Source organism: Polyergus mexicanus, unplaced genomic scaffold, assembly GCF_030449975.1.
Source record: "Polyergus mexicanus isolate NDT 795.1 unplaced genomic scaffold, iyPolMexi1.0 SCAF_9, whole genome shotgun sequence".
In the NCBI taxonomy this organism is placed as follows: domain Eukaryota; kingdom Metazoa; phylum Arthropoda; class Insecta; order Hymenoptera; family Formicidae; genus Polyergus; species Polyergus mexicanus.
Window position 1 is genome coordinate 3,052,393 of NW_027223329.1, and position 17,041 is coordinate 3,069,433.

The 17,041-nt window shown below is 34.6% G+C and overlaps 1 protein-coding gene across 8 annotated transcripts in view; it reads right to left on the reverse strand.

Moving 5' to 3' along the window:
• The window catches only part of LOC138936253 (nuclear receptor coactivator 2), a 131,782-nt gene that overhangs the window by 40,855 nt on the left and 73,886 nt on the right, over positions 1-17,041 (reverse strand). For 2 of the 8 annotated variants that reach the window (XM_070301511.1, XM_070301515.1), the window contains exon 1: positions 319-581. The exons of 1 other annotated variant lie outside the window; for it this stretch is intronic. In XM_070301511.1, coding sequence (XP_070157612.1) covers positions 319-455 — 137 coding nt within the window. In that variant the 5' untranslated portion in view covers positions 456-581. Of the gene's footprint in view, positions 1-318; positions 582-17,041 lie in introns of those variants that run through there. 5 more of the 8 variants (XM_070301510.1, XM_070301509.1, XM_070301512.1 and 2 more) reach the window with 3 other exon arrangements.

A 17,041-nucleotide genomic window follows, 5' to 3' on the forward strand; every position in this document is an offset into this window, starting at 1 on the left:
AATATCACCAATGTTAACACATCGTTAGATATACTCGCACCATGTCCATCGCCGATGGATACTTTTCGCGGAATTTCATCTCGTCCGTAGCAAAGATGGACTTGTATTCGGACAATCCGCTCCTGCTCGAGCTAATTTGCTACACGTGGACGAAAGTCGCGCGTGCGATTGCTCCAATCTTTTCATCCCCGTTCTACGCGTATATAAAATACACACGCACACGGTGATACGCGTCGTTACCTCGCCGCTTATACCTACATACGCGCACGCATACGTCGCCACTGACATTTCTTTTGCTTTTCATATATTCTCGTTTACCTCGAAATCGACAGAAGCTTCTTCGAGACGAGAGTACATTGTGCTCGGCCAACCCAAAGTCGGATAAGAAGAGCTTTGCGAAGAACGGGCGTGCCGGCATTATTGAAAAGGAACCAGACTCCTACGGACTTCGCCATCGATAAAACATACCGTAGGGACAAATTGGCAGTGGTGTTAAATTGTTCGGCTTAAATCTCGAAGACAATTCCTTTCGCATGATTGAGCACTGTCGCTCCCCGAAAACTTAAGTATCTCTTCAGCCCAAAATCCTTCAAAGATGCTACATAAAAAGGCATATTTTAAAATAAATGTTTGCTGTCCTGCTACTTTAACATATCGTAAACATTTTATAAAATTTTTATAATAATAATAATAATAATAATAAAATAATATAATAAATAATATCGAAAAATACAGACAACTTTGAACGTTTCATTTCTAAAGCAAGCACGATTTAATTTATTAAATTCAAAAGACTTCATATGCCACGATCTTCAGACTTTTAGATGTTTTTCAAACACCCTCGCGTCGTTCGAGCCCTTTTTCGTGCGACAGGTCGCATGATGATTCTCTGTCGCTTTATCGAAATTGAATTCACCAAGGCTTCTATAAATACGCGACTCAAAATAATGCCTTGGACTACTCTCCGACAATGTTAATGCAGCGTGCGATTCCTTGAGATCGTTCTTTTTTTTTCTCTCTTTTTTTTTTTCCTCTGCGGCCGCCGCCGATTTTATCATCGCGCGAGCGGCGACAGCGGCTCCCTTCGCCCTTTGTGCATCCCTTTCCGGTTCGTTTCCCACGAACCAATAAAATTCCTTTATGACGAGACACACGCGCATTGGCAACGTTATAATAAGCCGCTAACGAAGTGCCTAAAGATAACGGATAATCGCGCGCACGGTAATGACTGCCGGGGCAATTACGACAGAGTCCCGAAAGCATTTCTTATTCGCAGAATATTACTGGAGAGAAAATATGCATTCTTTCGAAATCTTTTCATATCGCACCAAGCCAATGTATCTATCCAATCTCGTCGATTTTACGACAAGTCCTTCTCAATTTCACTACGCGTTTAATCGTAATGACAAATCGCAATCTTAGGACACCCTGTATGCTGGACAAACAAATCAAACGATCATATTGTATCTCCTATCAAGGCACTTGAACATGCGTGAGATAATAGCTTACGCATGAAATTACTTGTTTACTCACTTTATACGATCACAGCTGACGCGAACCTCCTAGGATGTAAAAAAGATCGCGATTGTGTAATTTTTACAAATTACGAATTACTTGATTTTTTATTCGCGATTAATAAATGATAACGGAGAACGCGATGTTGGATATCTCGCGATGGGATACAATATGTGTTACATCCGCGATTTCCTTGCGATCGTTAATTTATCGACGTGCCGATAACGTAATTAACAAGTTGTAAAGCACACGAGTTACTACATCGTAAATTAGACACGTTACATCATTTTCCTCACCGACAAGCACACACTACTTTTTCGCCACACTCTTGCTAATAACGAGACTATTCTTTCTAAATGCGTTTCGTACACTTCTTTTCTTTCATCTTCGTATCTTTTCTCTCTCTCTCTCTCTCTCTCTCTCTCTCTCTCTCTCTCTCTCTGTCTGTCTGTAAATATATGCTTATTTGAACATGATTAAATATAGATATATGGATAAAGAGCATTATACTTTTGTATTTCGCAGACGTTTTGATGTATGATAAGATATTTTTAATTAGGTTGACTATTTTGGAAAAAATCAATATGTACTGATAAATCTCGAGATAAAAAGATAGAAAGAGATAAAAAAAATTAGTTTATTTAAAAAAATAAAACTTCTGAGCTTCGTTCTTTGAATACGTATACAATAATATAATTTTTTAAATTTTGTTTTTAATAAAATATTCTTAATTTTGGTCTTTAATGTCACAGTTTATTAACTATGCAATAAATTAGTTTATTGAATAATCGAATTTAATTATTATTGTATTTTGACGAATTTGAATTGTTATTTTATTCTAACAAATTTGAAAGAAAGAAATAAAAGTTCAAAGAAGATTGAAATATTAAAAAGAAAAACGAATAAAATAGTATTAAATTATGACGAAAAACACGAGTATTAAAAATAACAAAGAATAAAGCAAGCAAATTTTATGATAACGTCAACTCAAAAATTGTGACAAAAAAAAAAAAAAAAAAAAGTGATCTCTGAGACATTTTGTACGAATTAAACAGAATGTAAAAGACACGTAATTTTACCCAAAACAGCTTATATAAATATTGATGTCGAATTGCGTTATCGGCAAAACATTCGTGAAAAAAATATTATACCTTTGCAGTACGTGTCCGGTGAGTATTACGTCCGAAATAATCGACGATAACTTATATCAGGCGATTTTTACGTCACCTCATAATCGGTTTCGGATTTCGATACGACGCAGCAAAAAAAAAAAAAAAAAAAAAAAAAAAAAAATCGGACAGAGAACTGGGAATAAAATGTTGCAATTTAAACACGTACGGTGTGATTGTACAAGCGTGTTCACGGATTAAAAGTCACTTTGACGAATTTGGTATTGAAAAACACCTCTCCTTCAATTCCATAGATTATCACGTCAAACTTTAATGACAAATCCTTCAATCCATTCGCGACCGCTTTCTCACGCAACAAAATTATTCAAAAATTATCGATGCTTCAATATATCTTTATTGACGAAATACAATTTTTTGCAATTTATCGATAAAAGAATCCTTTGTAAAATTAGTATCAAATCAAGATATAAGTTAGAATTAACATGTTAATATTAACCAAATATACAGACTATTATTAAATGAATAAAAAGCCTTTTAAACTCCATAACGAAAAGTTACCTGGAGCAATTTACGCGTTGAAATTCATGAAAAATAAATTGCTTACAATTTTTCCAAGTATTATTTATAATTTGACGAAAATTTTATTATTTTAGTGATATTAAACACAATAAAATCAAAATACTGATAATTATTAAAAATTAGTTCATTATTCGTAATTTAATATCCTTGTTTAATTTGTAAGAAAAAAATACTATTTGTCCTAATTATTAATGTATTATTTTTTGATAATAATTTAATAATAATCACGCATAATCTCAGTAATAACTTTAATTGTTGAAACAATAAGAAAATATTTTATTTCGCGCATAAAGTAACGATATGATTAGATTGAATTACGTAGCAATCGCATCATGTCATATGAGAGCGATATAATGTCGTTATTTTAGAGAAAGAGTGAATTTAATCCATTGCTGGAATATCGGCATTTTAACTTTAGGACATCTAATAACGAGCTTATCGACGGTTTTATGACAATGTCGCGCAATTTCATCTATCTGTCGATTTTTATCGGCCAAAAATAAATACATTCTTTGACTGCCGAACACACGCAGTATCGTTTGTTCGCGGTTGAGAAAAAAATGAATTTTGTATAGCGCCGCCATGACTATTTTTCGAGCGGTATTCCTCGTCCGTGTCGTTAACCTTGTTAAAAATGATATGCAAAATCGATTTAAAAATTCGAAGAGTTTCGGCTGTAATATTAATTATCGCAACAGTGAAATATTTAAACGAGATAGAAATATCTGAGTGTACAATGCGTTATATTCAAAAATGTATACATCGATGAAAAGTCACAAACAGAAAGATTCGGAAATAATTCTGAAAAATATATTTTAGACGATCTTAAATATATATATCCTATACATAATAAAACTGATAACAATAATACAATAGTGTACGAAAATATACTTTAGTCGAGAGAATCTCAACTTTCATCCATTTTGAATAATTCTGCAATTAACACGATTGTTTGCGTTTATTTTCTGTAAAGAAAAGCGCGTGTTTCGCGATATGAAGATATTGGAGAGAATATATTGAGAGAAATCAGTCGGTTGCGCTTCGAAACGTCTCGTTCGAGAGTCACGTGTTGCTCTCATCTCGGCCTCTTAACACAATAAACGCAATAATATATATATATATATATAACGCAACATTTGGGGACAAGTGGCGAGATTAATCGAAAGTTCGACCTTGAACCGCCTTGATGGAATAATCGGACATTTTTGTATGAGAGCCGGGCCGGTTCTACATCGACGTCAATGCCGCAAGTGCGTTTCGTGAGATGCGAAGATAAAAAAAAAAACGACGAGGAGTATCGATCGAGAAAATTGATGACTAAATCGACGATCTTTAAGCCAAGGCTAAAGCTTTGGCTAGCGTAAAATTAAAAACTGACGAGACGAAAAGTGTTGAGCAAATGGCAGTCTGTTAAAATACTCCGTTTAAGTGTATTATATTTTTGTAGTAATTAAAAATTCGAGCAAAATTAACGTTATTTAATTATTATTATTATTTATTATTATTATTAACACACTGTAGTAATTAAAAAAAATATAGTCCTATATTAACGTAATTCGGGAACTTGTGAATCGAATTAAATTATTATTAATAAAGATGAGAAATCATCATAAAGAATCATTAATCATCATCAAGAAAAGAAAAGAATCTTTTTTTTAGCAATTTGATTTATAATTGCACTTTATTACATTTTTCATTTTTCTTTTGTACCACACGATATACGACACTGACTTAAAATATAGGGTGTCCTCAATTTAAACGGCAAAACTTCAGGAGCGTGTAGGGGACCGAGAAGCTAAGACAGAAAATCCTTTAGAGGTTTACTCGTTTTGGCTTCATTTTGGAAAAAATCACAAAAAAAGAGAGAAAACAAATTTGCGTTTTTTTACTTATTTATTTATATTTTATTTATGTTATCATCTATTTAATGCAGATATTGTTCGAAATATTGCCCTCTTGCAGCAATGCGAGCATTACATCTAGCACTGACCTCATTAATTGCAGCTAGACATTGTTCTAGTGATATTTGGTGCGCTGCTTCTATGATTCGATCTCTTAATTGCTCTCTTAAATTGATTGGCACCGTAAAGGATAACATCAAGTGTTTACATATGTAAGGAACCTTGAAGCAGAAAGTTTATTCGGTGCCAATCAACTTAAGAGAGCAACTGACAATGAGAAATTGAATTTTTGCGATTTTCTCTAAAATGGAGCAAAAACGAGCGAACCTCTAAAGGACTTCTTGTCTTACAATTAGTTTTTCCCCAAAACGCTCTTGAAGTTTTGCCATTTAAATTGGGGACACTCTGTATATCGATATCGTGGTTTTTATGATAAAAAAAAAAAATTGCTTCAAGCTTACCGCGCGTTCCGCTTTTCCATCATCGAAGATTTTTCTCCCCATTCGCTTTTGTATTCTCCTAAAAACACTGACACTTTAACATCACCTTCGATGGAATGTTTTTTCGAAAACATAGTCCGATTTCACAGCACATTCAATGATCTCGACGATTCTTCGCAGTAATGTTTTTCGACGAATCGATCTCATAGCTACTTTGTGGATTCGTAATTTTCTGCACGAGGATTGTAATTCGAGCATGGAATCAAGATTCACCGATCACCGACTTTCGAAGCGAAACTCACTCCTGTCAACAGTCTAATCGATAAACCAAACACCGGTGTTGATATTTCTTCAAGGATCCGAAATCTATTTTGCATCCACATCTATATCACTTGACACCTTGTATTCGCAAAAATATTATTCCACAAATAAATAAGTATATATACCTCAATGTTCTCACATTCGTTCATCGAGCATTTTAAGAGAGTTTCAAAAGTTCTCGATTTTGCAAATTTTCCAATCCACACAAATCCCGATATCACTCGCGAAACACTAGATTTATTCAAGCATTCAAATTATTAAATCATTGGGACTCAACTTTGATAAATTTTCAACATAGGAACGACCTCGCGAAATTTTTTGGAACTCACATATTTCATGTCTTTTGAGACGTAGAAAACGAATCCGTTAAAAAAAAAAAACTGTCGCTCTCGTTTCCCTTTTTTGTATTGATAAAATAAGACAATGGAGATAATATCCCTCTTTTGCTAATGTATTTATTTTAAATATTATTTTGTGTGAAAGTGAAAAGTAAACGTACGATCCCTGTTATAAAATATAACCTAACCCAAAAATATAACCTAACCCGAACCAAACTTAAATTTAGAAACTGAAAAATAGGCTTGAGTTAGGTTAGAATATCTTCGGGATGGGGTTGTAGAGAGACGGATGGAGCCCCTCCCCCCGCCCACGCGTTTATTTCTTATAAACAATTCACGGCAACAAATACACAAAAATATCATAACAAAAAAGATTATTCTTTTAATCAATCGGACAATGTACTCGACGTCAATATTGCACGTATAAAATTACTATGTTTAATCAAGAATATATAAAAAATGGAACGAAAGTGACAATTTTTTTCAACGAATTTGTTTTCTATGCCTTAATATATTCTAAAACATAAGAGATTCGAAAAATTTCGTTAGGTCGCCCCTATATTAAAGATTTACCTCAACTTTTAATCACGCTAAAAAAAACCAGAAAAATTGCTGCAAACTTTTCACAACACTCCGAAGAATATCATAAAACACTCACACTTTCGTCGAATCCATCTCTTTAGTAATCCCCTCGTAATTTCTTCGCTCTTATCACTGCACGAATCTTTATCCTACTCTCTCTCTCCAAATTATCCCCTTTATTTATTTAATCTGGAACCGAAACTGTTTCTCTATCTCGACAACAGGGGAACGCCTTGCCGCGCGCGCGCGCGCGCGTGCAAGAGAGAGAGAGAGAGAGAAAACACGCGTTCATGATAACGCATAAGCCGAGGAACACTCTCTCGCGCACTTCTGTTCGACGTCACCACTTATCGCGTAGGAAAGCACCTTGCATCATGAGCGGCGTGTATCCACGTAGCCGTCACCTAGTTGTCGCGAAGCACCGTCTTCCCCCCCCCCCCCTCTCTCTCTTTCTCGTGTCTCTCCCTCTCCCTTGCAATCGTTGTTTCCACCCCACCCCCCCCCTCTCTCTCTCTTTCTCCCGCTCCACCGATAGACCACTTCTTCTTCCTCTTCTACGGAGGTTTACGTTGGCCGCTAAACGAGCAGTGTTTCACATGTATGTGAAGGTTGATATGATATGTGTGCGTGCGTTATACATATATAACGTACACATGGATAACCGTTGGAACAGTGGCTCGCAATCGAGATAGATGTGGCGAAATTTTTGCTCAACCTAGTTGGCGGCGAGGATTTTTCGAGCTTATATCATTCCTCAACATTTTAAAAAATTCTCGAAATTCATTTATTATTTTCACCTGTACATATCTCCGTGCCGTATTTATCCACTTTCCCTTATATTCGCGCACGCGTTATTGACGAACGATTAAATATATATTTTTTACACGTTAGAGAGACTGATTTATTTAATTTTGAGCAATTTCGTATTTTTACTTTCACGTCTTCCTTCGAATTGCACGTTGAAGAAATGGGATTCATTCAATTTTAATTTAATTAAACTCGTTTTAAATTAAATTGAACCGCCGGCAAAGGAATTCGCGTGCGCGATAGTTTATTACTAAACCGAGAACGCGAACTGACGCGCATTCCGCTCGCGTATGCCAAAGACGCCGGATAGACGCCTCGAAGAGCTCGAATGCGTGGTCGCGTTCGCATTGCGTTAAGGTGGGTATACACTTAGCGAACGAACATCGAACAAACAGCGAATGCGAAACGTTTTTTCTCGCACGAATTGTCATTGATGGTACCGCCTCATGAATCGAGCCGAATGCGAATCGAACGTTCTGTTCGCATTCGCTGTTCGCGTTCGCTAATTGTATATCCACCTTTACGTCGCGTCGGCGCTTCTCGCGAACGAACGTCACTCCACACGTTCCGCGACTACTGACCCGCAATACACTTTACAATAGCGGTGTGAGCGAAAAATCTGAATTTATAGAATTTAATTTAAAAAATTACCCGCTAAAAATTGTCAGCTCATATTTCCAGGTCAACGATTAAAAGGCTATTAAATATTCTGTAAATAACTTTCGGTCACTAGGTCCGTGTACAGGAAAAAAAGACTATATATATATATATATGTTATATTTAGATAAATTAAAGAGCAAAAGAACACACATACACACACAATGTAATATTATATGTCATATATTATCATTTGAATGGAGTTTCTTTGTGTCTATAAATTCAATCAATTTTATTATTTGAAGCAATTAAAAAATTTATTCGCGAGTTGGAATCGCTCTGTCTGTATTGTAGAAATGTAAAAGTTATTAGACTAAAGCGAAGTATTCACACTTGTATAAAAATATTCCAACATCATCGAAAATTCTTTTGAGCAAAGTTTCTTTAGTAAATTCCAAGATCGCTTTGTCTAACCATTATTTTGTCGCGGCCTTTTACTTTTACATCATAAGTCTATGTTGCTTGCATATACTTCAATATTCCCTATAATTCTTAAATATACATGTACATAATATACATAAATAATTATTATAATAATTATTAAATAATTAATAAATATTAAATATTTTAATTATATTATTATTAAATTATTGATAAATATTAAGTAATAATTTAATTATATTATTATTAAATAATTTATTATTTAATAGCTACTTAATTAATTATTATTAAAAAAGTTATTTAAAAAAATAATATGTAAAACAATTAAATAAAATTAATTACGGACAAATTTAAAATTTTCGAGACTATACATCCACACAATTGGCTTTGACAATTAAAAGTTTCTTTGAAGAAAAATAAAGAAAACTACAGGATCTCGAGACTCTCTCACGATGATAAACGTCATCGCAGCGTCGCGTGTCTACAACAACCGTGATAGTCTCAAACCGTGCACCTGAAAAATCGCGAATAAGGAATCGCGCGAACGAAACACGCGGAGCGCGCGAGCATCGAGCTCTATTCGATACCTTCGCTTACGATCGTCCTTGACACACTTCCGCTCACTCCGTTCCGCAACACTCCGAATCGATGCGATCGCGGAAGTTACGCGCGCAATACCCTCTTTATCCCTCGTACAGGTTGCTCCAAGCCCTATACCCCCCTTCATTCACCAGTCGCGAAATCGATTCTACCTCCTCCCGAGTCCTGTGTCGATTTAGATCGATATAGGAAGTATTAGTTGTAGAAGTAATAGAAGATGTAAACACAGAGAAATTTAATTTCGTAGGCTCGAATATACCGAAGAGAAGTCCCCGTATTTCATTCCGACTACGCGACTTTTCGACGACGCCGGCGTTGACAGAAATACCCGCGTTGCGCCAAATGTACACCTATAACGCGCACGTGCGTACTCTCATACGTCAAACGCCTGGCATGTTAACGCCTTCCAAACGGCGGGTAGGGGGATGGGGGCACGAGCAATATTCAGCGAGCAAAATTCTCGCCCGGATAACTTTTTATACCTCTAACCATCGACCAAGGGGGGGAAAAAAAAAATGACAACCGCGTTTAAATCTCGAAATCGAACGTACTTGGCACTTCGTATCTCGGCGCCGCCGCGCCGGCAAGCGTCATCATCCTACGGCCGATCTTCCTCGCGATTTTCGAGATCTCCCGATAAAAAACACACACAGGCAGACGCACGCAGCCCCCGGAGGACGACGTCCTCGCGTCGAATCCGCGCACGTTGATGAGAGAGGCAGGTACCACGAGCGCGACCACCGACCGTATACGCGGCCACGACGCGGCCCGCTCCGACTTGGCGCGGCCGAGTATCGCTTGTGGGTCGAGACTCGTATATGCGGGACCTGTACACCCCGCGTGTAATATAGGTCAGTGGGCCAGGGCGATCGCGGACTGCACAACGCGGACGTGCGCGTTGCTGCTCGTCGTTTGCGCTGCTTGGCCTCCTCCTCCTCCTCCTCTTCCTCCTCCTCTCGTTGCATCGCGCGCGGGACGCTAATCTCCATCTCGAAACGTTTAAACTCTTCTGCGAGTTCGCCTTTTCTCCTCCCCCTCCCCACCCTGTTCCCTCGTCGCGAAAAAGGTATCTGTACCCAAGACGATATTTACGAATGTTTGACGAGTACTATTGATCAAGAGACTCGCCGATAACGCACGCTCGCGATAGAGATAGTAGATACGCAGGGTTGGGAAGTAACGCGTTACATACTTGTAACGTCGTTACCGTTACGGTTAATTTTTTTTTCGGTAACGATCGTTATTTTTTTCTGTTTGTAACGGTAACGGTAACGTCGTTACATCTTTACATTAACGGTAACGAATTTAGCCGTTACTTTTGTCGTTATTTTTGGGGTTCTTTATTATCTTATATCTATTCAATAGATGTATTTTTTGAAAAATATTTTGTAGCCTTCTATCATAGGCTGCATTCTGATAATCACTGCCAGTACTGAAAATCTATAGTAACGTATAAATTATAGATTTTACAATACTGACAGTTAATATTGGAATACACTCTTAATAATATCAATATTTCTCTTATCAATACCTAAAAACAATGTTTGATAAAAATTTTCGACAAAATTGAAATTTGTAAATTACAATTTAAATTCCTATAGAGATAAGTGTATTAAACGTAAAGATATTAACATAAAAAAATTAGAATCATTAAATAAGTTTAATATGAAAAACGCTCGCTATATAGAGACTAATTTAGAGTTTTTAATTGTAACATAGATTATTACATTTTAATGTCGATTATTAAATAATTTTATAATCTAATAACTAATTTTAGCATTAGAAAAAAACAAAAACATAACGAAAAAGTAACGAAACGTTACTTTCCAAGTAACGGTAATGGTAACGCGTTACTTTTAAAAATCAGTAACGGTAACGAGTTACTTTTTACAAAAAATAACGGTAACGGTAACGCGTTACTTTTATAGAGTAACATTTCCAATCCTGTGGATATGTAAATGTAACGTTGCGCGGTAAATGAGAATGATGAATGTTCCCGCAAAGGATTGGAAATGATGAATGGATCGCGTCGGGGGTCGGGAATCCCCGTCGCGTATGTATCTTTCCCGCGCGCGAACCGAGACGGTGTTTTTGAAGGCAACTCGACTGTATCCTTTAGGTTAGGTTGAATTTATATACAGAAAAGCGAAAATAGTTAAATATTGATTTTATCGAAAGATAATTTTATACAGAGAGAAAAAGGTTTCTTTAAATTTAATATATCTATTTGTTTGACTTATATTTGTTTCATTACAATAACATAATTTTATACGAAACATTATTTTGTTGAATAAAAAATTTAATGATCTCGTTGCATTAAACCATGTTGTTTGACGAAAAAATAACTATTATTTGAAATGGTATAATTTATTCGCTTACCGCTATGCGGCGCGCTATACTTCACTACACTCGCATTCAAGTGTCTGTCATAAGAGTATATGAATAAGGCCTGCAAAATGCGGCTGATGGCATTTAACAACTGTTTCTATAAGTTTCATTTCTGATACGATCTCTATAGAAGAGAGTTCAGACAATGAAACTGATTTTTGCAAAATCGGACAGATAAATGTCCGATATTCATTTATTCGGATAGAAACTTCGAATAAGTAAAATTAAGTTTTTCTATATGCTATGGTCCTAAGATACTTCAAAGATTTGATTAGAAAGATGCACTAACGTGTCATTTAACTTTTTAAGATTCTAACTTGTTTTAAGATTCATTTAAATTGTTAAAAGCAATATAATGAATCTTTTAAATAAAAGAAGAATATCGTTTGAAAAAGTAATATAATTGTTTAAGTTGAAGAAAAAATGAAATTCATTCAAAATATATTCTATTTAAAATAAATAAATATATTATTTGAAAATCAAACAATTATATTTGTTACTTCAAACATTAGTATGGTTGGACTTATTTCAAGCATTATATTTCTTTGCTTACAATAAAATTTATTAAATCCAAAGAAACTTTTCTCTCTGTGTATGTATATATTAAATATCGAAGGTACAATAGACATATATTAATATTAATATATTATTAATATTATTAATAATATAATACGTCGTATCATTTCGTAAGAATATTGATATCATTTCGATGAATACCGATTTGCGTGATTTGGATAAGTATCGCATTAGTAATGCTGCCTTGTAGGTTAATATCGAAGAGGCAGAACCAAACCCTCATTTCCAAGTCGCCTATAACAATAATCTTTGTATTTTCCTGAATAATATGTATGTATAACATTTTATGGAAATATATACGTAATAAATCAAAATACTAATTTGCAAGCTATAATTTTCATGATAATTGTAGAAGATTAAGAGTGTGTTACAGAGTGTATAAAAATACATCGTTGTACAAGTAAAGCAAGCTTCATTGGAGCATCTGATCGATAAATTGTATACTAGCATAAAAAAAGCGTAGTCGAAGGTTAATTCCACGAGAATCTTCACACGCGATTTGCATTTTATTCTTTTACCTTGATCACTCTGGATATCCGACACCCTCCCCCCCCCCCCCCCACCCCGTCTGCTCTTCGTTCCTCTATCAATATCTTATCCGTTAATCATACAATATATGATGCATATACAGAGAAAGTAAACAATTTATTTGCAGTAAAAAAAAATCACGATGTCTCTACTCAAATCTTGCAAAAAAAATTCCCCTTGAAAATTTCCTGATCTTTCCAGGTATCTTTGTTCAAAATTCCAGGTAATGGGAATATTGCAAAGATTTTCATGGTGCTATTTTCTAAGACAAGTTTTTTTTTATTGTACACATTTCCTAATGCTTTTCACTTATATGAAGAAAGAACACAAAGCCATTTAAATTTCAAGTGCTAGATATAGAAATGTACCGGAAAAAAGATTGAATATTTAGCTTTCGTTAAGATAAAAATTTTTAACTTGCAAAATTTTTAACATTTACTTTTTTTATCATTAAAAATTCAAGTAAAAAATATGTACTATGTATATTCAATATTTTTTCTTAAGACATTGAATATACGTATAAACAGAAATAGATATATATTAAATAATACATTTTCATTTATTTTTTTATTTATTTATTATTGATTATTTATTTATTATATTATATTTTAAACGCATAATTTGGCTTATCAACGGATTGTTTATTGTATAAGGACAAAATTATTAGAGAATTTTTTTTCAATTCCCTGAGTCCCAATAAAATTCCACGAGAATTCTCTGATTTTTACAGGTACAAAAAAATTTCCTGCGAATCCTAGATTTTCCATGTTTTTCCAGAGATTGAACATCCTGTAAAGGAATATAAAGAGAACCTAAAAGTATTAATTCTCGAAAGAAACGGCTTAATATCGACGTCTACGTGCTCTAACCTAACGTCTCCCGCGAACGCTGTTTTATTTTTAATAATGTCTTATACGCGCGTACTTTGTTCGTCGAGAAATTGCGGAAATTTTAATTTCATCGTCTCGGCGGAATAAATAAGAGACATGAATAACAAGTAGCCGGTATCCGACCGATTTAAGTATTTTCCAGCGGCGTACTCTCGACGTCGTCACCGTAATCCCTGGAGAAAAAAGAAAGAGAGAGAGAGAGGGAGGGAAGGAGAGAAAAGCTAACTTTCTTTACCTGCGAACAAAAGTTCGATCAAAATAAATAAATAAATAAAACGCACGTATAAATTTTGGACAATGAGTTAAATTTTTGTTTTTTTTTAAGAGCTTTAATTAATTTCTGTCATTGCCATAAAACGCGTCATTTAATATAGGTACACCTATATTATCGTCATTAACGCGTTTAACGCGCCTATTCTATCCTTATCACGTGTGTGATCGATCTTTATATTAGCCAAATAAAAGCTTGGCGTCAAACGATCATACTTAGAGCTAATTACGACTAGGGGGGATTGTGACGTATTAAAGATATAATCGTTGTCCTATTTTTTTATCATAAGATTTGCAAATTTCGGATCGTGAAAGTTTATTCCATGCAATTATTTTCTCGCCGAATTATTGTGCTGCATTTATTAACCATTCGATCGTGAATCGTATGAATACTATGTATAATATTTAAGCTTAATTTAGCTACTGTGTATATTAATTTTCGTGTAAATAGCACGCAACTATAGTTTATTGCCATAATTTTCTATTGATTCAATATGGGTTTCATATACAGGATGGCCCCGAACGTTCCAGCCTGACTTTGAGATCTTATAGGAAATTTAATTCTGAACAAAAAATTTCATATAAACATGTGTCGAAAAATAGTTTCTTAAGAAGTTATCGCTCAAAAACCTCTGATGCAAAGGAAGAGCGAAAGGTGAAAAGAAAATGGAATAAAAAGAAAATGAAACTTGATAAATTTCTTGAAAAAGTGATAAAAATAAAAAATAAAGATCTTTTTCTTTTATCAAAATAAAATAAATTTTTTTAAACTAAAATAGCACGTAATAGTAGAAAATGAATAAAGACGTGAAAAAAATAACTGTTCTCAAAATGCCCCCCCCCCCTAGCTCCAATACACTGTCGGCATCGAGTAATGACCGATCTAGTCGCTTTACGGATTTCCTCCTGATTCAACTTTAATCGATCTAACAATATGTAACAAAAGCACTTTTTGTACGTTTGAAACTGATTATATCAAAATCTATAGAACGTACGACAATTATTTTGGTCTCATTTGAAAGATAATTTAATTTTCTACAACTTTTGTTTCGGTACTTTTTGTTAAAAGACGCACATTTTCCATGATATTTGGAAAAATGTGTAAAATAATCACGATTTCAGAGATTTTTTAGCGACAACTTCTTAAGAAAGCATTTCCCATGTTTATAAGAAATTTTTTGTTCAGAATTAAATTTCCTATAAGATCTCAAAGTCTGGCTGGAACATTCGGGGCCACCCTGTACATAATGATATAATCTAGATGCTATTGTTAATATTAGTACCTTTCCGAGTCTCTCAGCCAAACTAATCAACTCTACTTTTTATAAATTTTTTAATTTTGATACCAGAGCATTGATTTATTACTGCACTTATTTGCGATTCAATATCAATGCAACAACAGTTAAAATGTCCTAAATCACATAAAGCATTATAATAATATTTGCATTATATGTATAATTAAAAATGACAAAATATTTCGAGAAAAAAATCATACCTCAATAATTTCAAATTGATGAAGTGGCCATGTTTTTAAGACACCCTATATAAAAATCCACGCGTCTACTCATAGCGAGACTCGCACTTTCACGAACGAGAACACCTGTTATTGCGACGATCAAACACGGCGAGATATCACGTATCAATCGCGATGATACGACTGACAATATTCGCGCAGTTTGACATCGGACAATCGCGAGACACGTGATCATCTGGCGAAATTGATGCGCGACAAATAAGATATAAATAATCATTTCATTAAAAAATCACTCTACTGTTCGCGTCTAACAAGATCGTCGAGATAAAATTTCTTAAGATTTTTGTAAAAACGTAAAATGACTCAAAATGTGTATAAAATAAAAAGGTTAAAATAAATATAAAAAATATTAGAAATTTTTTAAGAAAAAGCTACAAAGTTGTATACATAAAATTTATAAGGGGGAGAGAAGAAACATAATATATGTGTAAAAGAAGTTATTTCTCTAGATGACGAGAAAGAAACTATTATTAGAAAAAAAAAACGATCTTCCCCATAATTTCATTTACGCACAGAAAAGAAACTTCTAATCTAATTTAATGAAAAATGCTTGATAAAAAATTTAAAAGTTTAAGAATATAAAAATTTTATAAAATTTTTTTATATTCAAGCACTCTTTTCCCATCTGTTGCTTGATATGCTTGAAAAAGCGGCAATGCTCTTTTGATGTAACCTTACGTTCTATCACCTTGAGATACTCTTTCACTTTTACTACGAAATAGAGATCTGACGTTTAAAAAAGATATTTTAATGCGATGTAGGTGAATACAGCTACGAAACACCAAATCATCAAAGACACGACGCGATACAAAAAAAAAAAAAAATTTCTTGATTTTTGAGCGATTAAAGGGCTGGAATGAAGTATACCGTTATTCGCGTCACTCCACAAAAGCCGCAAAATTACGTATTCTCAAAATCGACGTGTCGATCTGAAGTCGAAATGGCGCGGCAAAAAAAAGAAAAGTTAGGCATTAATCAACTTCGCGAATTGAAGTCAGTGGCGATCCGTAGAAGGTGATCGCGCATTTAAATTGGTCGAGGTCTCTCGGTTACGCTCGAGTAGTAACACACTTCCCCGGTCTGGCTATGCAGCTATAAACTGTTCTGCAGACGCGTGAGCGCAGCCACGGCCATCGACCAGAGTTCCCTCCGCTTGCGTATACACGGTGTCCCAGAAAGAATCATCTACCTGTCATTTCAAACGCGGACTCTTCGATTGATTTCGGATTCGATTTTTTTTTTTTTTTTGCCTTCAAGATAACGAAACCGTAAAAAGGTTTCTTTGTTTTGCCTCGGTATTTGTGCGATTATTCTATTCGTAAATATTTTAATTTGTGTGAAATCTTTGTTGCTCTATTCCTCAACTTTATTGTGAGCGTCCCTAAAAACATGGATTGTAAATTTAAGGATTTTCTGAAAATTTCTCGTCGCTTTTATATCCTCTTATCAATACTCTTTAACACATTTCTTTATAAAAATCTTATCGGTAAATCTCCAATTTACACACAATACAAAAATATCCTTCTCCTTAAAAGCATCTAACCTAGAACCTAAAAATACCTAACCTAACCTATTGCCAGTTGGTCGAAGAATCCGCGATTGCG